The 23,641-nt window shown below is 38.4% G+C and overlaps 1 protein-coding gene across 10 annotated transcripts in view; it reads right to left on the bottom strand.

The window, feature by feature from the left end:
* The window catches only part of Fam13b (family with sequence similarity 13 member B), a 73,681-nt gene extending 53,367 nt beyond the window's left edge, over positions 1 to 20,314 (bottom strand). For all 10 annotated transcript variants that reach the window (XM_076856900.1, XM_076856904.1, XM_076856902.1 and 7 more), the window contains exons 1-4: positions 20,018 to 20,314; positions 5,025 to 5,191; positions 3,545 to 3,736; positions 2,896 to 3,108 (exon numbers count right to left, since the gene is read on the bottom strand). In XM_076856900.1, the coding sequence (XP_076713015.1) occupies positions 2,896 to 3,108; positions 3,545 to 3,701 (370 nt within the window). In that variant the 5' untranslated portion in view covers positions 3,702 to 3,736; positions 5,025 to 5,191; positions 20,018 to 20,314. The remainder of the gene's footprint in view (positions 1 to 2,895; positions 3,109 to 3,544; positions 3,737 to 5,024; positions 5,192 to 20,017) is intronic.
* Between the last annotated feature and the right edge of the window lie 3,327 nt (positions 20,315 to 23,641).

The raw sequence follows: 23,641 nt of genomic DNA, 5'->3' as shown, positions 1-23,641 counted from the left end.
CAATTCAACAAACTAATAGTATCAGTAATATTTTTCCACTTGAATGAAAAAGAAAACAAGGAATGAACATAAGAAGACAATGTGTCTTTCTTCTTCCCCTGACATTCTGAAAGAACAATTAACTTCAATATTATCAATAGAACTAAATTAAAAGGTCTTCTGTGTCTCATCTAGTTTTCTCCCCTAAACAGATGCTGGGTTAGGGTGGCATTGAGCCCAGAGTGTCACACAAGCTATACAAGTACTCTACTACTGAAATGGGGCTCCCCAGCCCTTTTTATCTTGGGATAGGAACTTGGCTAAGTTGCCCAGGCTGGCTTTGAACTTGCAATCCTCCTGCCTCAGTCTCCCAGTCTCTTGAGTTGCTGGGATATAAGCATAAGCCACTGTTCCCCTGTATGCCAGTTTCTTTCTTAACAAGGGAACTTAATAAGGCACAGTGGCACAGGCCTGTATTTCCAGCAATTCAGAAGGTTGAAGTAGAAGAATAGCAAGATGGAAGCCACCTTCCACAACTTAGCAAGACTCAGTCTCAAAATATAATAAAAAGGGACTGGGGATGTAGTTAAGAGGTAGAACACTCCTGGTTCCAACACCAAAAGAATAAATAAAATAAAAAGAGTAAATAGAATAAAAAATAAAGTGAGAAGGATTCAGTGGCGCACACCTGTCATCCCAGCAGCTCAGGAGGCTGAGGCAGGAGGATCAAGAGAGAGTTCAAAGCCAGCCTCAAAAAAAAGCAAGACACTAAACAACTCAGTGAGACCCTGTCTTTAAATAAAATAAAATAAAATAAAATAAAATAAGGCTGGGGATGGGGCTCAGTGGTTAGTGCCCCTGAGTTCAATCCCCGGTACCACCCCCCAACCCCCAGAAAAAGTAAATTTTATCACTGAAGCAAGTCCTTGTGTTTATCATGTCAATAAGTTTTCACTAACATAAAGCAGGCTACTAAACCCCAGGGATTTATCTCAAGTCCTGTTGAGAATGGGTAATTTCTCAAAGATACTCTCAAAATAATTTCTCTAGTAGCAAATATCAATCCAATAGTATTTCATCTTGTATATTTCTGCAGGTCCTGAAAATTAACTTACAAAAAAACTCCCCCCACACATATATTTTATGAGTGCATTCTAGTTGTATGTAATGATGGAATTTGTTGTTACACATTTGTATATACACACAATATAACAACATAATTTGGTCAATATCATTGCCCAGCACAGAAAAACTTGGTAAAAGGCTATGGTCACAGACTGGGGTTGTAGCTCAGTGGTAGTGCTTGCCTAGCATATGTGAGGCACTGGGCTCACATATAAATAAATTAAATACAGGTCTATCACCAACTACAAAAAAAAAGTGATGGTCATGAAAATGTCCATCTCTGCAAAATTACACTGGCTTCAACTCTTAGCACCGCATATAAATAAGTTAAATACAGGTCCATCAACAACATATATATATATATATTTTACACACACACACACATATACATATAAAAGGCCACAGTCATGATACTGTCTATCTCTGCAAATCTAAAAAGTTTATCAGGGAAAGACGATAGTCATGTGAACTTTACTTAAAATTTAAAATGTGGGCTGGGTTGTGGCTCAGTGGTTTGATCCTCAGTACCATATAAATAAAATAAAGGTCTATGGGGGGCGTTAAAAATGAAATCAATAACAACTTTATGCTTTGTAATATTACCAAGTGTCCATTCAAATGGGCCAGTACTTTGATCTTGTAATTGAATAGAACTGTCCCTGGATTAATGTGTTTTAAATCCCTGAACATATCAAGTGGTAGAAAATTAAATTTAACAACCTAAGCATTTAGCAGAAAAGGGTTATTTAAGAAAATAATCAAAGAGGGATAAGTTGTGTTTATTAAAATTTAAAAAAAGAAAATTATAAGCCAGAAGAAATATAAGCAATTAATATTATATAATGATTATACCAACACAAATTCTACCTAACATCTTCTCCAGTTGTATAGCCATTTATCATCTTGTATCATAATCACATAATTTTGTTTATCATCTATTTTTCCTCTACTTCCCTTTTAAAATTTTAGCTCCATGAGGGCAGAGATTTTTAACTAGTTTTGTTTAGTGATGCATTCCCAGCATCTAGAATAATGTCTAGCATAGGGAAAGTATTCAATGTGGGGCTGGGGCTGTGGCTCAGTGGTAGTGCACTTGCCTGGCATGTGTGAGGCACTGGGTTCAATTCTCAGCACGGCATAAATGGAGAGATATATCACCTTCCCAAAAGACTAAACAGGTAATACCGTCCTTTTCCTCCTTCTCTTTTGCCTCTAACTTTGGTTTAACAAAATCATAAAATAGTAAAAAATACCAAGGATCCAAGAAGTTGCCATCTCCTTGTCTAGACCATGGAGCCCAAAAGAACAAATGAGAAAACAAGAAATTAACCTCTGAAATACTATATATGATGTATTCCTAGCAACTTGGGAGGGTAAGGCAGGAGGATCACAGTTTTTTTTTTTGTTTTTTTTTTTTTAAAGAGAGAGTGAGAGAGTGAGAGAGAGAGAATTTTAATATTTATTTTTTAGTTCTTGGCAGACACAACATCTTTGTTTGTATGTGGTGCTGAGGATCGAACCCGGGCCGCATGCATGCCAGGCGAGCGCACTACCGCTTGAGCCACATCCCCAGCCCGGATCACAAGTTCTTTGAGGCCAGTCTCAATAATTTAACAAGGCCTTTAAGCAAACTGGGAAGACCCTGTTTCAAAATAAAAAGGGCTGGGATGTAGCTCAGAAGTAAGCACTCCTTGGTTCAATCCTCAGCAAACCTCCCTCCCCCGCCAAAAAAAAAACTTCTAAAAGGCCAGGATTCTGAAATTAATAACTGATTAACAAGAATTATTTTACCTTGAGAAAGTTGCATCAGGTGAATATGCAAACTGCCAGGAATAACAGGTTCAGGAAGTTCTTGAAGGAAAAACCTAAGAAGACTAATAGCTGAGGGAACATCTGCTTCCTTAACCAAATCCACCTCTTCTCCACTGTCGTATCTCTGCCGAAGCCACTCCACTGTCTCAGCATTTCCATTGACTTGAAAAAGTCCTTGTTGCTCCAGACCGCCTACATTAGTTCAAAGCAAAAATTAAAAATGCTGCAACTTCAACTACTTGACCATATATATTCATTCTACAATCAACCTGAAATACTTAATACTTTTGGAAAGCCTTTCTTGGCTCCCCAGATTTTCATTAAAACTGTCAAATCAATCACCTAGAAACACACTATCTCTGAGGGATATTCTATTTCATCCCACCCCTTATATTCATTAAAAATATTTCTATCACCCCCACTAAAAAATGTTCCAGGCTGAGCAACCATCATTTCTAGGTATATGAATTTAAGAAACACATGTTAAAACCTTAAAAAGAATTTCTATTGTTTATCCAGTTTTGCACTTTTCATACCAAAAAAAAAAAAAAATTTAAGCCAAGATCAAAGAGGGATAAGTTGTGTTTATTAAAATAAAAGCTAGCCCTAAAAGTAAGAAAATGTATACCATGTTCCTCAATATAGTCCACAACGTGGCGGACTATGAACGGAACCTCATTGTCTGGATGTCCTCCCTGCTGCAGCTCATCAAGTGGAATTCCAAATATTTTGTTAGCAAGAACGGAGTTGCAGTTACTCAAGGAAGGGGAGGAGCTCTTCCTCATATCTTTTTTGCAGCCAGAAATCAAAGCTGTCTTTTCTGCCAAATGAAAGACAAGGGAAAAAAAAAAAAAAGAAAAAAAAAAGACTATAATGATTAACAGGTGGCAATATGACTGTATACATTAAAGAAAAATGCTTTACACCTGAATGTGTTTTCATCTATTTAAATATATTCCAGTTACCGACCAATGATAAAGTCTACAAATAAATTTAACTCAATACAATTATGAAAGCATTTTCCTCTACTCGGAAGTTAGTTCTGAATGTTTTTAGTGTTTGCACATTTAATAACAAATGGCAAAACTGATCATACAAAATTCAGCAACTAGCATTAATGTTCCAAAGACAAATTAAGGGACAAATCTTGCTCTAAAAGACCTTTACTAACCAACCTTATTAATGAAACAGGTAAAAAGTCAAACCTAATCCATCTCTGGAATCTGAGGCTCATCTAAGCCCTCAATTTGTAAACACCCAAACAGGCGACAATCACTTTTTAGAAATGATGGACTAATAAGAACAAGATTAATTGGCTCTTATTTCAACAAGACAAAGCAGCTATAACACATTTAAAAAAAAAATTTCCAGAATCAGTCTCATTCAGAAGAAATACTTATTTGCCTTAACTTTCTAGGAACTAGGATCAGTAACGAAGCAATAGGAGGAAGCAATGCCTCAGGTGACTGGCTCCAATCATTTGTGGCATTAAAAAAATAGTAGTCAAGCTGGGCACAATGGTGCACAGCTGTAATCCCAGCGGCTCGGGAGGCTGAGGCAAGAGGATCACAAGTTCAAAGCCAGTCTCAGCAACAGCAAGGCGCTAAGCAACTCAGTGAGACCCTGCCTCTAAATAAAATACAAAATAGGGCTGGGGATGTGGCTCAGAGCTCCAGTGCCCTGGTACCAAACAAAGTAGTAGTCCATAAAGATTCATTCAATAAACATTTATTATTTTATGTAGGAAAGGAGAATTTTAAAAGAAAGACCTTTTTATAATAAAAAAAGACACTATAGATAACAAATATGTATCTTCTCAAGATTCTAAAGTTCACCAATATAAGGCCCACTGGATCAACTATATACTCCAACATCAAGAGAAGATTACAACATGATTAGGAAACAACCCAGCCAATTCATAGTTACAGTAGAAATTCATTTAGGGACAAGAAAAAGACATAAATTTACATAGTTTTGGACAAGCAGCATCCCTTCTTCAACACTCCTTATAGCAGCTACAAGAAAAACTGATACTATTTAAAAAATGGAGGCTATAGAGGGCATTTACAGATTTATAGAGCATGAGATGGTACCATTTTAAAACTTACCTTTGAGTACTTAAACACCTAAGTTTAAAAAATTGCTTCTGCACCAGCTACCCTCACTGAGCAAGCATTCTTTTGTCATTTATGGTTGTTTAAGATTATGGCAGAAGATCAGCCTGTAGTTCCTCATTGAAGAAACGCAGAACTCGATCAGTACTTCAGCAGTTAATCTAGAAAGAAAAACAATTATTTCAATTTCCCACATTTTTAGCTGTAAAGAGAGACTACCATAAGCAGTAAAGTCTACCATTTAGGAGGGTACTAATTCTAAAAGGCCTGAAAAAATGTGTAATCTACTTAAAAGGCAAAATTTTGCAAAGGTTTCAAATTATGATAGCTAAACTGGATAAGTATCTTTCTGATAAAGATGAATAAATAAAGGAATTGCAAGGGAGAATCTTTGATAGAGATTGCACCAACTGATCCATTTTTTTCAATGGACGCTTCAATGGGTTAGGACACCCTAACCCATTCCTTAATTCCTTAATTCCTCATCTAATCAGTACTATTTCCAGAAGATTGAAGAATCAACACAATAGTGGCTATCTGAGCTTTCTGATTTGGAGACCCAAGAGTACATATGGGAAAATAGCAGAAAGAACAGAGGGCTGGGGTATAGCTCAGTGAAAGACTGCCTTGTCTAGTATACATCAAGACCCTAGGTTCTATAGCGTGCACAAAGGAAAGAATGAATCAGAAAGAAGAAGGGAGGACCAGAAAAATTCTGTTATGACATTTGACTACCAAACCCACCATTTTATAGACATAGCACACCACAAACAACTTCCATGTCTTTATGCCTAGTTTTCCTTGTATAAAATAAAATACCTTCATGGCTATTAAATTAAACTAAGATAATACATGCAAGTAGTAGAGAGCTAGGTATGCACCTATAATCCCAGCAACTCAGGAGCCTGAGGTAGGAGAATTGCAGATTCAAAGACAGCCTCAGCAATTTAGTGAGGCCCTCAGCAAGTTAGTGAGACCCCATCTCAAAATTTAAAAAATAAATAAAATAAAATAAAAAGGGCTGGGGCCATAGCTCAGTGGTAAAGTGTCAAGTTCAATCCTCAGTACCAAAAACCAAAAATTTTATATATATATAATTTACATACATAAATATATATATATATATTTATGTATGTAAATTATATATATGTGTGTACTACAGAATCAGTCTTCTTTGCATAATGCTAAATGCTGATAAATAGGCTAAAGGAGGAAAAACTTGTTTAGCAATGTGTTTAATGTTTAGTCTGATCAACCTCTGTGAATTCTATAGACAAATCTTTTAATAAGCTTTGTAAACTACACTGCAACACTCTGCCTAAGATTCAGGTAAGTAGAAGAGTAGTATCATTCAGTGTAGTTTTCGAAGTCTTATTAGTGGTATATCCCTTGGTGAGGAACACCAAAACTTGAGGGAATGGAAAACCACACTCCCCCAACCAATCTCTTTAGTAGATGATTACTTCCAAAACATCCTTAAATTCCTGCTAAAACATGTAGTTAGTTCATCTACGTATCTATTCATCTAAAAAACAACTTCAAAGTTAAGTTATACTAAAGATCCTTTAGAAAAGTTTTCCTTAAGAACTTATTTAACAAACTTACATTAAAAGTCAGATTGATACCTATATAACATAAAGAAAAGGAGGATTTTGCAATGAGAAATGAAATAAAGACTCATTAGAAGATCCTGTTAGTTGGGGGTATAGGCTCAGTGGTAGAGAACACACTTACCACGTGAAGGCAAGGCCCTGGGTTCAATGCTCAGCAAAAAAAAAAAAAATATATATGTGTGTGTGTGTGTGTGTGTATACATATATACACACACATATAAATATATAAATATGTATATATATACACACACACATATATAAACATATAAATATGTGTGTGTGTGTATATATATATATATATATAATTTTTTTTAATATTCTGTCAAACAAAATAAGTTGTAGGGCTGGGGTTGTGTGTGATTCAGTGGTAGAGCAATTGCCTAGCATGTGCGAGGCACTGGGTTAGATTCTCAGCACTGCATATAAATAAATGAATAAAACAAGGGTCCAACAACAACTTTAAAAAAAAAATTTTTTTTAAATAAGAAGTTGTATAGATTACTAAAACGGCTACTCACTGGTACACAAAGATAAACTAGGAGGTGGGTCTCAATAAAAATGATAAATATTGAGAATAGAGATTTAAGTTTGTAGAACATTGCTATGTCTAACTCTACATAATTTAATCAAAACTATGAAAAACTAAAATTTATCCCTGCTCTAAAATTAAAAAAAAAAAAATCATTGTAGATAAGGAACAAATACCTCTTTCATTCAAATTGAACAAGGATGGTATTACAAATGTAACCAATATGTTAAATCATATGTTAAAAATCAGTCATTTTAGAGGCATCTAGTTGTAGTGATTTGTCAAGAAAACCGTGAAAACTAATGCAACATCTAAATCACATTATTAAATTCTCAAAAGACAGAGAACAGCCAGTTTCTCCTGGCCTGAGAAACTAATAAAAGCCTAAGTCATCTTGAGATATATTATACAAAGGCTAAGCAAATGTCAACTGCATGTACACTTTTTTTTTTTTTTTTTGGCAGTGCTGGGTATCTAAGAAATGCTAAAGAAGTGCTCTACCACCGAGCTACCTACCTCCCCAACCCACACATACACTTATCTGTCTGAAGTTCATAGATGCTACTTAGATTAGAAAACAGTCATTTGAATCTATTATTTAATCATACTGACTGTTAAGTAATTTATTTATTAAATTCACACTGACTTTGTTAAGTAAATTTATCACATACTAACACAGAACTCAGAACTGGAAAGTAATAGAGGGCTCTACTATTCAAAAAACTGGAGATTTCTCTGCTTTAAACAACAAAACAAAAAATGTAAACTATTTATTTCAACAATGAGGAAATATCGGGTATACTTATCCTAAGAATCTGTTTACCTGTATGCATTTTAACATATTATTTACAGGAATAATCCTCCATGGGGATTCCACAAAACTATAATGAACAATGGAATCAAGCATATTTTGTAGGACAACAGTTGCCAAACCATGGTGTTAGTTATACCACTAAATGTAAAGCATTTCATGTAGACAGTTCTTTATCCCGTTCTTATTCAAAGCAGTCAAACAAAAATTAGTTTCACCTGGAGATAATTTATTGCTAGATTATGTGGCTAAGTTTTGAGACACTTTCAAGGGTTTCATGGCCACAGTTAATTATTTTATAACCTCCAGTCATAATTTAAGGCAATTTAAATCAAAACAAAATAGTCACAAAAGTGGATAAAATCCTCAGTGCCTAAATCCTCTCATGTCTCCTAACTGATGTCATTAACACTGAAATCTAATCTACATTCTTCTGCTCAATATTCCCCAATTTTTTCCCACTGTAAAGCTCTGGACTCCAAATCAGGAAGAAAATTATGAGGATAGAGTGGGGAGAATGGGAGGGAAAGGGGAGATCGTGGACTGAAATCAATGTCCATGCAGGGCTGAGTTTGTCGGGATGAACCCAACTACTACGTATAGCCATAAAGATCTAATTAAAAAAGAAAAAAAACATAATTATTGATTCTTTCAAAAAATATATCTTCTAGTGTTTCACTAACAGTCTCTTCAACTTAATTTCTGTACAAATTCTAAAGCTACAAATTGCACTGTATCTTGATCACTAACAAAAACATTTATTAAATATCATGTATTTTCAGACTTTATGCTAACTACCAAAAACAGAAATTCATATAAAGGCATCAAAAACTCCAAAATGTACCAGATGTAATGTGCATACTTGTAATCCCAGTGGCTTGAGAGCCTAAGGCAGGAAGATTGCAAGTTCAAAGCCAGCCTCTGCAACTTAGTAAGGCCCTAAACAACTTATTAGCAAGATCTTGTTTTGAAATTAAAAAAAAAAAAAAAAATTATAAAAAGGGCTGAAGATGTGGCTCAGTGATTAGAAGGCCCTATGTTCAATCCTCAGTACAAAAAAGGGGTAATCAACCACTGAGCCACATCCCCAGGCCTATTTTGTATTTTTATTTAGAGACAGGGTCTCACTGAGGTGCACCTCACTGTTAATTGAGGCTGGCTCTGAACTCATGATCCTCCTGCCTCAGTCTCCCAAGCTGAGGGAATTTCAGCATTCACCACCATGCCCAGCTCAATATAATAATTTCAAAAGACAGAAGTATAGAAATGTTAAATTCTCAAAAGTTTTTATGCTAATTGTGGCATATAACCATCCCATCTAGTTTTACCAATTATTATATTATAGGCCTCACACTCATTTTCTGCTTCTAATATTACAAAATCCCACGAGAAGTCCACATCTGTTTTGTTAGTTCTATATAAATCAAATTCTTATACTAGGATCCTAAAATGTTTGTTAAGTTGGTGCTATTCATTTTAACTATATCAAGCCTCCTTTAAGGTTTAGTTCTGTGCACACACCAGGTCTGTTTCATCAGGGGATTTCCTGGTATAAGGAAAATTAACAAGTTTAGTAGTGCAATTTATTGGTAAACATTCTTAGTCCCAGTAAAGTTTTAATTTTATTTATTTTGGTTTCAGGTGTATTATTTCTATTTTGTTATTGACAGAATTTGTTTTAATAATAAATTTCTTAATTTCAAATTTTTTAAAAATTATGAGCATGTCTCCATGTATCTATGTATATTTCTAAAATAAAGTGTGAGCCAGGCTCATGGTGGCACACATCTGTAAACCCAGAGACTCAGGAGGCTGAGGCAAGAGGATTGCAAGATCAAAACCAGCCTCAACAACTTAGCAAGACCCTATCTCAAAATAAAAAGTAAAAAGATGTGGAGCTCAGTGGTAAACCAACACTGGTTTCAATTCCTAGTACAAAAAAAAAATTGTTTTTAAAGTAAAACAAAACAATACACTAACATGTATTACATACATAATAAACACACATAAAAATTAACATTTTAAAAACATTAAACATTTAAAATTATTAATTATTTAAACATTATTAACATTTATTAAAAGTAAATAGAGGGGCTGGGGATGTGGCTCAAGAGGTATGCATGCAGCCCGGGTTCGATCCTCAGCACCACATACAAAGATGTTGTGTCCGCCGATAACTAAAAAAAGTAAATAGAAGCATCATTATTTGTTCGTTTCTTTATTTATTTTTAGTTATAGGTAGACACAATGTCTTATTTATTTATTTATTTATTTATTTATTTTTAGTTGTAGGGGGGGCACAATGTCTTCATTTGACTTTATGAGGTGCTGAAGATCAAACCCAGTGCCTCATGCATAGGTGAGCACTCTACCGCTGAGCCACAACCCCAGTCCCCAGTACCTCAAAAGCACTTTCGAGATCAGTGACCTCGAATATTGATGTCCAAATTCAGTGTTTATCAGAACCATCTGGGGATGAAAAGGGATCTGTTCAATGTACAGACTGGAAGGCCTCAATCAAAATGTAGCATCCATGAAAGCCTGGCCTGTGCCTCTGTATATTTAACAAGTTTTTGAAGGTGATTGTGATGCATACAAAGTCTTAAGAAACTACAGCATACAAGATAAACTCTAAATTGCATTGCATGACCTACAAGTGCCTCAATTACCAGTAAAATCTCCTTTCTTGCCATTTCTCTAGCTCCCTCTTCTTTCTAGCAATATTTAACTACTTGAAGTTCATAGGCTCACATTTCATACTTCCCAGACTTTGAACATACCATTTTTCTGTGCTTGGAGCCCTTAAACATAATACCATGATCATCCCAGTCTTGTTCACCAAACTTCTTCAGATCTTCTAGTCAAAACTTCAAATTCTCTTGTCAGGCAAATTCCTGATTTCCTGAGGCCGAGAGTTCTCTCCTGTATTGCTAACATGTACTCTTACTTTTTCAGCAATTATACCACAGAATTTAAAAACACGTCTCTCATAAAAGATTCTTGAAGGCAGGGACCCTGTCATTTCATCTTTGTATCCCCAGAGGCCTTGATTGAGGCTTTCCAATCTGTACATTGAACAATGCCTGGCACATAATTTAGTTTTCAAAATATATACTGAATAAAGACATAAATGAGAAGGAAATAAATACTGACGACACCAAAAATAAGATTTACAAGCAGAGGGCTGGTGGTGTAGCTCAGTGGTAAAGCACTTGCACATGTGAGGCAATAGGTTCGATCTCAGCAACACATAAACATAATAAAATAAAGGTATTGCATCCATCTAATAAAAAAAATTTTTTAAAGATTTACAAGCAGAGACATTTCAAATTTTTTAAAATTGAATAAAATATCAAAAAAAAATGGTGCCAAATCTACTTCCAGCAATAACCAGAGATAAATCAAGGAAGGAAGACAACTGGGGATGCAGCTCAGTGGCAGAGCACTTAACTAGCATGCTCTAATCCCTGGGTTCAATCCCCAAGATCACAAAAACAAAAACAAAAACTATGGCAAAGCAATTATTACTTAGAGAATCTCTACAAGCACCTAACAAGCTATTTCTTGTAACTAGAACAATGTTGTGAAGCAGGCACTATTACTATTCCCCTTTTATGTATACTAAAAATAAAAATAAAAGTATTGTAAACAAAAAAAAAAAAATCACACATCTAAACTTCAGAATTTGTAAAAATGCTAGAAATTGTCCCTGGATCTATCTGCAAATCTTTCCTTCTTTTTTTCCTCTGAAAATCTTTCTAGTGAAAGTCAGTTTACATCTTAAGAAACCAGAATATTTAGAATGAGAACTACAATAAAGGCAAAATTTTATTTATATATCCACTTAGAAACCATTCACAATCCTAAGGAGACTGTAGAACACCTATAGATTTGGTCTCCAAAACCATCCGAAGAAAGTTCCCCAAAGAATGACCTTTTGATGGGCTGGCACTGTGGCTCAGTGGCACAGCACTTGCCTAGCATGTGTGAGGCACTAGGTTCAATTCTCAGCACTGCATATAAATAAATAAATAAAATGAAGATCCATCAACAACTAAAATAAATAAATTTTAAAAAGTGACCTCTTGAGATATCTGCCAATAGACAGATGTAGAGTTCTACATGGTTCATGTATCATTATGTTGCGGGCAGATGCAGGGAAGACAGGAAAGAGTGCTAGAAGAATGAGGAATGTTTAATACTGTTGTTGTGTTTTGTTTTGTTTTCCCCCAATATCAGGGATTGAACCAGGGTGCTTTCCCACTGAGTTACATCCCCAGACCTTTTTATTTTGAGACAGGGCCTCATATAGTTGTTTACAGCTTCACCAAATTTCTAAGGCTGGCCTGGAACTTGCAACCCTCCTACCTCAGCCTCCCAGGTCACTGAGATTATAGGCATGTGCCACCACATTCTACTTAATACTACTCATGAAGATATGAGGAAAGGTAGCGATTAAAAATCTTGTCTTCTTATTTAAAGAGTTATCTTGTGTGTGTTGGGAGGGGTTAGATTGCAATGTGCTAGAGCAACATGGCTCCCAATGGGTTCCCTTCCTTTACATGCCTAATTAGTGTCACTAATCCACAAATTCAGCATGATTTTCTATTTAAATCAAAAAGAATTCTATGCTAAATTAGCTCTTCCCACATGTATCAACACAACACAATTACTGACCCTTTAAAAAATAAAAAACACCATGATTGCCAGGCCGATACTCAAGCCTATAATTCTAGCTACTCAGGAGGCTGAGGTAGGAGAATCCCAAATTCAAGGCCAGACCCTGTTCTCAAAATAAGAAATACAAAGTAGGGTTGGGGTTGTGGCTCAGTGTTAAAGTGCTTGCCCAGCATGTGTGAGGCACTGGGTTTAGTTCTCAGTAGCACATATAAATGAATGAATAAAATAAAGCCCATCAACAACTAAAAATATATATAAAAATTTTTAAAGAAAAAAAAAAAAAGAAATACAAAGGATTGTGGATGTAGTTCAGTGGTACAGTGCCCCTGAACTCAATCCCTACCCCCCCTCAAGATTTATATCCATTTTCAGAAATGTTAGGCTTTTGAATAAAATATTTAACTCATATAAAATATAACTTTAAAGACTTGCAAGAATCATGAAATTCATCTGGAAAAATAAGAGATCCAGAATAGTCAAAGTAACTTTTAAGCAAGAAAAGTGAATCAGGAGACATCACAATATCAGACCTCAAACTATATTACATAGCCATAGTAACAAAAACTGCATGGCATTGGGCATCAAAACAGACACATAGACCAATGGTACAGAATAGAAAACACGGAGACAAACCCACATAAATATAGTTATCTCATACTAGACAAAAGCAAAAACATTCATAGAAGAAAAGGTAGCCTCTTCAAAAAATGGTGCTGGGAAAACTGGAAATCCATAAGCAGCAAAATGAAATTAAACCCCTCTTACCCTGCACAAAACTCAAAGTGGATTAAAGACTTAGGCACTAGAACAGAGACCTTGTGCCAAATAGAAGAAAAGGGAGGCCCAAATCTCCACCATGTTGGTTTAGGAACTGCCTTCCTTAACAAGACTCCCAAAGCACAAGAAGGAATAAAAGGGATGTAATCAAACTAAAAAGCTTCTTCTCAGCAAAGGAAACAATAATGTGGAGACAGAACCTACAGAATGGGAGAAAATAGACCATTAATCGCCAAGACATATAAATAATTCAAAAAACTTAACACCAAAAAAACAAATAACCTAGTTAATAAATGGGCTAAGGAACTGAACAGACACTTAAAAGAAGAAATACAATTGATCAACAAATATATGAAAAAGTGTTCAATTTTTCAATTGAACAATTAGCAATCAGAGAAATGTAAATCAAAACCACACTAAGATTTCATCTCACTCCAGTCAGAAGAATGGCAATTACCAAGAATACAATCTAAACAATAGGATGTGGGGAAAAAAGTACACTCAATACATTGCTGGTAGGACTGCAAATTGGTGCAACTATTGTGGAAAGCAGTATGGAGATTCCTCACAAAACTTGGAATGGAACCACCATTTAACCCAGCTATCCCACTCCTCAGTTTATACCCAAAGGACTCAAAATCAGCATACTACAGTGACTCAGCCACATCAATGTTTATAGCAGCTCAACTCACAATAGCTATGAAACTATGGAACCAACCTATGTGCCCTTCAACAGATGAATGAATAAAGAAAGTGTAGTATATATACACAATAGAATATTACTCAGTCTTAAAGAAGAATGAAATTGTGCCATTTGCCAGTATATGGATGGAGCTGAGAAATATCATGCTAAGTGAAATAAGCCAAACCCAAAGGGTCAGGGGCTGGGGTGTAGCTCAGTGGTAGAGTACTTGGCTAACATGTGTGAGGCACTGGGTATGATCCTTAGCACCACATAAAAATAAATTAAATAAGTAAATAAATAAATGTATTGAGTCCATCTACAACTAAAAATATATAATAATAATTTTAAAAAACTAAGGGCCAAATGTTTTCTCTGATATGCAGATGCTAATTCATAATGGGGGGGGGCGGCTAGGGAAGAACAGAGGTACTTTGGTTTAGATAGAGGGGAGTGAGGAGAGGGGAGGGAGCATGTGGATAGGAAGGATAATAGAATGAATTGGACATTACTACCCTATGTGCATATATGATTACACAACCTGTGTAACTCTACATCATGTACAACCGGAAGAATGAGAAGTTATACTCCATTTTTGTGTGATGTGTCAAAATGCATTCTATTGTCATGTATAACTAATTAGGAAAAAAAAAAAAAAAACTTGCTAGGCAGGGTGGCATATGCCTGCAATCCCAGCAACTCGGGAGCTGAGACAGGAGGATCACAATTTCAAGGCCAGCCTCAGCAAGAGAAGCCCTTAGTGACTTAGTGAGGCACTAAGCAACTCAGCAAGACCCTGTCTCAAAAAAATAAAAGATCTGGAGATGTAGCTCAGGGTTAAATCCCCAGTACCATAATAATAACAACACTAATAGTAAAAATAATTTTTGAAAAGGGTTGGGGATGTAGCTCAGAGTGGAGTACCTCTGGATTCAATCCCCAGGACTGCAGACACACAAAAAAAGACTAGCTACACCTACAACTCAACAACTATGAAATGAACCAATTCAAAATTGAACAAAAATACCTGAATTGACACTTCTCCAAAGAGGATATATATGTAATTGATATGCACATGAAAAAATAATATGCACATAAAAAGATGCCCACCACTAGCCTTTAGGGAAATGCAAATCAAAACTACCAGAGCCAAACACTGGTGAGGACAACTAGGAAGGCCGAAAGAACAAGGATCACAAGTTCAAGGCCATGTGGGCAACTTAGCAAGACTCTGTCTCAAAGTAAAAGATACTGGGGATGTAGCACACTAATACAAGTGTCTGGGTTCAATCTCCAGTCCTCGAGTGAGGGCGGGATAGGGGTGGGAGATTCAAGTTTACAACCAAGAAGATTATAAATAAACCAATTAACAAAGTAGCAGCTGTCAAGCTGGTGGAACTCTTAAGCTTTTGTTGGTGGGAATAAAAAATAGTCCAGTCACTTTGAAAAATGGTACGGTAGTTGAAGGATATGGAAATGACAACCCCCAAAACAGTGTGGCCTGGGAAGAGGGAGGGAGGAAGAAAGCAACACACTGATAACATCGGTCCTTTCCCAGTGACAAGACAATTCCTGGGAAAGAGATATCCATTAAGCCTAAAAAGGAGAGTCTCTGAAAAGGAGCTAAAACATTGATCCTTCCCCAAATAAATCCTTTCCCAGTGACAATACAATAGACCCTGGAGGGAAAGAGATAAACACTGAATGCTGAACTCTGGACCCTCTATTCTTGCCCATAAAAACAAATTTCAAATTCTCACAACCTGTTTCCTGAGTGCCCATATTGATATGTTCTGTTAAAAGTCCTCAATGGTTAAGTCATCTCCCAGTGTGTAACCTATATAACCTCAGACCTCTCCTGTAATCTAGGGCTATTTTTCTACCTAGAAAGTGAGCCTCTCCAGTGCCTGTTTGACTGACTCCGCTGCAGAATAAAGGAAAGCTTGCTGATCTGTTTGAGGTTTGCTTCTGTCCCAGTTATGTGTGCCTTCATAATGGTGTCAAAACCGTTTTGGTTATTTTTGCTTAGAGTAGTCCCTCAAAATAAATTTAACAATATTTAATATAAAAATTATCACATGATCCAGTAATTCCAATTCTGTGTATATAAGAACTGACAGCAGAAACTTGAAAAGTTATCCATATACCCATTCTGACAGTAACATTATTCACAAATACCAATTTCCACCCAAATATCCACCAATAGATGAATGGATAAACAAAATGTGATACACAATAATTATTCAGCCTTACAATAAAAGGAAACTTTGACACTTAAACACGGATGAACCTGTCTGCCTGTCTGGGAATATACCTCTGTAGCTCAGTGATATAGCATTTTGTAGTTGCTGAGGCTGGCATATGTGAGGCCCTGGGTTCAATTTTCAGTGGAGGCAGGCCGCCTGGGCTGGGCCTACACCTCAGTGGTAGACTGTATGCTTATCATGCCCAAAGGGGGGCGGGGGAGTGGATAAACCTTAAAAACATACTTAGAGCAGTGGTGCATACTTCTAATTCCCCAGGGACTTGGGGAGGCTGAGGAAGGAGGATCACAAGTTCAAGGACAGCCCTGGCAATTCAGTGAGACCTTGTCTCACTGAATAAGTATTTAAAAAGGGCTGGACCCAGGCATGGTTGCCTAAACCTGTAATCCCAGCAACTCAGGAGGCTGAGGAAAGAGGATCCCAAGTTTGAGGCCAGCCTCAGCAACTACTTTGCAAGATCTAAGCAACTTAGCAAGTCCCTGTTTCAACAAGAGAGATCTGGGGATGCAGCCCAGTGATTACCCCACCCTAAACTCAATTCCCACTCAAAAAAAAAAAAAAAAAGGAAAAGAGAGAAATAAGCCAGACACGAAGGGGTAAATATCATATGATTGTAAATAATACAGAACCTAGACAAATTCACAAAGAAAGAAAATAGAACAGAGGTTACCAGGGGTAACTTTTGAGAGAATGAGAAAGTACTGTCTAGTGGGTACAGAGTTTCTACATAAAAAACTTATAGAGCTGGGTAAAATGGCACACACCTATAATCTCAGTGACTTGGGAGACTGAGGCAGGCTCTAAGCAACTTAGTGACACCCTGTCTCAAAAAAAAAAAAATTTTTTTTAAGGGATAGGAATGTAGTTCAGTGGTAAAGTGCCTCTAGGTTCAAACCACAGTACTGAAAAACAAGAAAAGGTTCTAGAAACAAAATGGTGATATGATACCACATTGTTTTGTACTTAATGCCACTGAATTATACATTGAAAAATAGTTAAGCCCAATGCAATATAACACACTATAATCCCAGATACTTGCAAGACGAAGCAGGAGGTTCACAAGTTTCAGGCAAGCCAAAACAACTTAGACACTGTCTCAAAATAAACATGGCTGCAGTTGTAATTCAGTGATAGTGTGCCTGTCTTGCATGTGTGAGGCCCCGAGTTCAATCCCAGGTACTGGGGAGGGGAAGAATTAAAACGGTAAATTCTATGGTATGGTGTGTTTTATCACAATAAATGATTCACAATAATGATAAATGGTAAAGTTTTAGGTTATATTTTACCACAATTCTTTCAAAAATTATTTTGGATGAGGTATAGTTCAGTGGTAGAGGGCTTGCCTAAGTATGCAAAGCCCTGGGGTTCCATCCCCAGCAACACATTAAAAAAAAATTAAAACAGGGCGCAGTGGCACAGGCCTGTAATCCCAGAGGCTGGGGAGGCTGAGTTCAAAGTCAGCCACATCAATGGCAAGGCACTTAGTAGCTCAATGAGACCCTGTCTCTAAATAAAATACAAAATAGGGTTGGAAATGTGGCTCAGTGGTTGAGTGCCGCTGAGTTCAATCTTGGTACAAAATAAAGAAAAAAAATTTATTTTTTTTAGTACTGGGGATTGAAACCAGAAGTCCTCTACCACTGAGCCACATCCCCAGTCCTAAAAGTTAGCCTGGCATAGTTAACACAGGCCAGGAATCCCAACAATTTAGGAGGCTGAGGCAGGAAGATCCCAAGGTGAAGGCCAGCCTAACTCAAATTTTTTAAAAAGTGTTGAGGATATGGCTCAGTGGTAAAGTACTGCTGAGTTCAATACCCAATACTAGAAAGAAAAAAAAAAAAAACACTTTGGCAATTTATAAGGCAATTTACACAAAACATCCCCCAACTTTAAAATTGGTATACATTGGGGGAGCCAGGCACAGACAGGTCAAGGTTATTTGCATATGATAATAAAAGTAGTTGTTGGGGCTGGGGACGTGGCTCAAGCCTTAGCGTGCTCGCCTGACATGCATGTGGCCAGGGTTCGATCCTCAGCACCACATAAAAGATGTTGTGTCCGCTGAAAACTAAAAAATAAATTAAAAATTAAAAAAAAAAAAAAAAGTAGTTGTCACCAGGCATGGTGGTGCATGCCTCTAAACCCAATGGCTCAGGCTGAGGCAAGAGGATCACAAGTTCAAAGCCAGCCTCAGCAATTTACCCGGCTCTGAGCAACTTAGCAAGACCCTGTCTTAAAAGAAAAAATAAAAAAAGAGCTGGGGATGGTGCTCAGTGGTTAACCCCTGGGTTCAATCCCTGATACCAAAAAAAAAAAAAAAAAGTAGTTGTCATTTTATTGGTGGAGAAACACAAATAACTATATTCATTTCAGCCACTCTGTCTTTAAAAGACATTCTAATAAAACCACAATGCAATAGTCTCCGCACCCTATGAAGAATTTTATGCTATTGTGATATGCCCTTCTACATCTTCCAAGGACTTAAGCTGTGTCACACAAATGCCTAACTGGGAAGACATTAAACTGGAGAGAATATTACCCTAACATTAAAAAATGCACAGATTAAGAAAGTAAGAAGGGCACCTAACGGATATACAAAAAATGACTATTCAATTCCATTCAACAAGTATTTACCATATACAGAGTACCTGTGAGAAACCCAGGCAAACAAGTATTTCAAGATTAAAACACGAAGACATAAACCCACATGAATCCCGCTGGAGAAAGTCAAATAATTCGAAATTCAAAAAAAAAAGTCTACTTCTATAAACAAACGCACCCCAGCATTACAATGGTTTTGGATGCCATTTTTAGCTTAGATCCTTGAAAGTATGGTAAATGTCCAACTTTTTTTCACTGATTAGACGATGTAATGGAGAACCGAATAAAATTATGCGACCGTTTTTTGTAAAAATTAATTTCGTCTTAATTGATTACAAAAAAAAAAATGTTTAACAATTTCTCACTGGACAAGTGTGCCAACTGATTCAACTCCTAAGAACCTTATCTAGGAAATCAGGCGCCCAATCTGAAACGTAATGCCCTACTACAAAGGGACCCCTCTGGCCTGGTTTCTGCAGACTGCGTTCTTCGTGAGGCCCCAGTGCACCAACAGCCCAATTTTGGATATATTCTCTAGGCGATTTAAGGAAGTCAACAACCACTGGTCTCACGTGACCTCTAAAAGGGGCGCAGCTGAGCCCGGAATAAACCACACTTTTTTTTTTTTTTCCTGCATCAACTTCACTGCCCAGCATGAAGGAAGTGGGCACCAAAGTGGCGCAGGGCCTAAGGGCAGGGGAGGGTAGCAAACAAACACGGGGCGTTGTGTCTTCTACTTTGGGGAACCTAGGAGGTGAGGGGCACAGATGTTCACGCGCACAGCCACGGCGGAAAATCGAAGACTGCCACACCCCCCCGGCAGCCCCACCTTCTTCTTTCTCCACCAGAAACGGGGTCCTCTCTACCGAATGCCCACCTGCAGGGCGCTGCCCCAGTTCTGTACACCAAAACGCAACACAGTGGAGCCCGCGCGGGTGGGACTCGGCGCTGGGGGGCGGCAAAGAGAGGAGGGCCGCAGCGAGGGGCGACCCGCGCATGCGCAGATCCGAATACCCGCCCTTTTACCTACCGTTGGAACCGCGAAGCCCCGTTTCCCGGCCGCGGCCGCTTCTCCAGGACCTGCAGCGACAGCAAGAGAGCGAGAACTGAGGCCCCAAATGACTCCGCGGCCGACAAGCCTCTTCCTGAGGTGGCCGCTGGAGGAAAGCTGAAGCAATGGCAATGGCACGGGGCCAGCCCAGTAGCGACCCCCGGATTTCCCCGGCGGTGGCAGCGGCGGAGACGCGAAAGGAGGGGCAGGAGCGGCGACGGAGGCAGCGGCTGAGGCGCAGAGCCTCCCTAACGGCGAGCGAGAGGAGAACGCAGGGCGGGGGCCTGGCCGGACGTGACGTGCGTGGGAGGGGCGGGGCGAGTGCGCCGCCAGGACGGCTAAGTGTCCCACGCTCCCTGGCCTCAGCGCCGCAGTCAGCCGGCTTGTGGATTGAGTTACTTCCCTAGTCAACACTTGAACTTTTGAGTTAGGGTGTGAGAAGCTAGGCGCGTGCCTGACCGAGGGAAGGAGAAAGGAAACTGGGAAGGGGACGTAGGGGGATAAAGGGAAAATCCGGAAGTCTGAGGGTAAGGCTGGTCTCTGCCGAGGGTGCCTTGCCCCGCTCAGAATGCCAGAAAAGTACGAGGCGCCCTCATCTTGATGAGGAGTACGGAAGCTGCGTAGCAGGCCTGAGTGGTGACTCACGTTCCCATTCCCAGCTGTGTGGGTTAGACGGGGACTATCGGGCTGCACCTGCGCCTTGCTCGCCCTCCCCCACCCAGTTCACCCAAAGACCTGACCTAGACTCCACAGAGATCATAGAGCTCTGTTAACAAGAGGGTTCGGGAATGTGGAAGTTGCAAAGCTGCATGCTCGCTGGGAGCTTCATATACTAAGCTGGAGCTTCAGCAGCAGAGCCGAAAAGAGGCAGAGAATCTCAAATTCAAATTAGCAAAGCAACTTAGTGAGACCCTGTCTCAAAAAAAGAGTTCTTTGAGCCTAGGAGTCTGTCCTTGCTTACGTAGCCACCCAGACCAACCCTGCAACTCCCTCAGGCTCACAACCATATGAATAGTCAGCCAATCTCTTCTTTGCTTTAGTCTGTTAAGGGCTTTGAGATCTTCCATTGAGAAAAACGCAGTGTTCCGCCTTTGGACTCCTTGAGGGCGGGAGATCCACACCTGCACAAAGAACTCTGGGGGTCTGTAAAAATATGAACTATCACAATTCGGTTGTCCCCTACCTGCCTGAGCTGCAGGTCGGTAAGCTGGAAAATATAAAACAAGAACCCTCACAGAACTCGGGACAAGATTTATAGAAATAAAAAGTCACCCTATAAGATGATCTGTAAATGTGTTACAGAGACCAAGGTGGCTCCCAAATTTCGTCAGAGAGACTAAAATAAATCATCTGTAACCTAATTGTCACATGCCAAATTGATGCTGTCATAACTGAAGGGTGGGGTCCACAAAGAGTCTAGAACCAGCAGAATCTGAATAAGAATGTGTTGCAAGCCTCCCACTCTGTCCAAGAGAGGTAACTGATTCTTATGACCAGATCCAAATACCTTTTTCCAGGGCAATTAACAGTCTTAATTCGGGGATTGGGATATACCTCAGTGGTAGGGCACTTGACTACCATGTGAAAGGCCCTGGGTTTGATCCTCAGCAACAGGGAGATGGGAAGGAAAAAAACAAAAAGTGTGTGTGTGTGTGTGTGTATATATATATATAAAGATATGTATGCATATGCATATATAACTCGTGTATATATTTGTATATGCGTACATATAAATGTAAATTCGGATTTACGGTTTCAACAGATTCTGAGTTCTTTCTGTGTTCTGGCCTCTTAAGATAATGTCAGCAAATAAAATCTCTGCCTTCATGAAATTTATATCCTAGCAAATTTAAATTTTGTATGTCCTTTATGAACATAGAAAGGCCCACACTCTGATCCCAAACTTCCAACAAGTAGCCTTTTCATCACTTAGAGGCTCTCTTAAGTAAATCAAGACATCTGATGAGAAGTGATTGTCTAAGGCACATTAGTAGGACTAATTGTGCTAGCTCTACAATCTTCATCAATTAATAAATTCACAGCATGATTTCTAAATCGGCTTTTATTCACTGGGTTGAATTATGAAGTTGTTTTATCCAAATGAATTTCTTGGAGCATGATTAAACTTGAGTGAAGTGAAATGTAAGTTTTTCAATCTGCTCCACTAAGGACTGGTTTCGTGGTAGCTCAGTCAAGATGCAGTCTGTACATTTGGCTTGTATCTCTCTCTAAACATCTCAAATAGAAGTTTTACTCTGTGCTTGGAGAATGAGGGCAATATGATAGCTTCAAAATCTTAATTAGGGGCTTGGGTTTTGGCTTAGCAGTAGAGTGCTCACCTAGCGCGTGTGAAGCACTGGGTTCAATTCTCAGCACCACATAAATAAATAAATGAAATCAAGGTATTGTGTCCAACTACAACTAAAAATTTTAAAAATAATAATAATGATAAGGGCTAGGGATGTGGCTTAGTGGTAGAGTGCTTGCCTAGCATGCCCAAGGCCCTGGGTTCAATTCCCAGCACCAAAAAAAAAGAAAAAATTGTGAGTGAATCCTTAGAATCAAAACCCTCCTAACTCTTCTCCACTTAAGCAACATAGGTCCCTTGTTGACATAACTGTTAAAGTTCATAACATACTTTGCATGAAACCCAAGATGTAAGCTCCCAGAGGGCAAGGATTTCCTTACATTTAAGTGCCTTAAGCCCAAAGTATGTATTCTCAGAAAACAAATGAATTGATTCAATGACCATTTTCCCCCTCCAAAATGCAAGTATATGTTCTTGGAAGATAGATTTTGCAGATCTACTTGATGATACAGAACCAAAATGTTCAATTTTATAGGGCTTATGGGGTATAATTTTTTTAAAAGAACTTTATTTTTTGTCATCCCTTTAAACTCATTCCAGTGGGAATAGATCTTTCATACACCCAGTTGAAAACTCAAGTAGATTCCATGTGTTCTATGGTCTCTCCTAGAAATAGAAAGTCCTATGGTCACCAGGCAATGCGAAGCAAGCTCCCAACAGCTCGGGAGGCTGAGGCAGGAGGATGGTGAGTTCGAAGCCAGTCTCAGCAACTTGTCAAGGCCTAAACAACTCAGTGAGACCCTGTCTCTAAAATATATTTTTTAAAAACAATTTTTTTAAAAAAGGGCTTGGGGTGTGGCTCAGTGACTAAGTGCCCCTGGGTTTAAACCCTGCTTAAAAAAAAAAAAAAAGTTCTATGGTCATGGAGTCATGAAGAGTGAAACCTTTCCTTCTTCTCCAGGTGAGGACAACTGGCTCACTGCTTGTTCAGGAGATGGGAGCATAGTCTTCTCTAACCTTACCTAGTCTTTCTCCTCCTCTCCCAGCTTACTAAGACAAGCCAAAGGGAAGGGGAGAGAGGAAAAGAAAGAAAAGCAAGAACGTTCTTAACTTTTACCTCCAGGTGTTGGTTTAATACTCCCGGATTTAAAAGATGTTTAACACTGGCTTTTTTCTTTTGATACTGAGGATTAAACCCAGTGGTGCTTCACCACTAAGCTTAGTCCCCAGCTATCTTTATTTTTTATTGGGGGAGGGGGGTCTTGATAAGTTGATTAGGGCCTCATTAAGTTGCT

Source organism: Callospermophilus lateralis, chromosome 5 (assembly GCF_048772815.1).
Source record: "Callospermophilus lateralis isolate mCalLat2 chromosome 5, mCalLat2.hap1, whole genome shotgun sequence".
NCBI classification, from domain to species: Eukaryota; Metazoa; Chordata; class Mammalia; order Rodentia; family Sciuridae; genus Callospermophilus; species Callospermophilus lateralis.
Note: the sequence above shows the minus strand (reverse complement) of the source record. Positions and strands in the feature narration are given on the sequence as shown.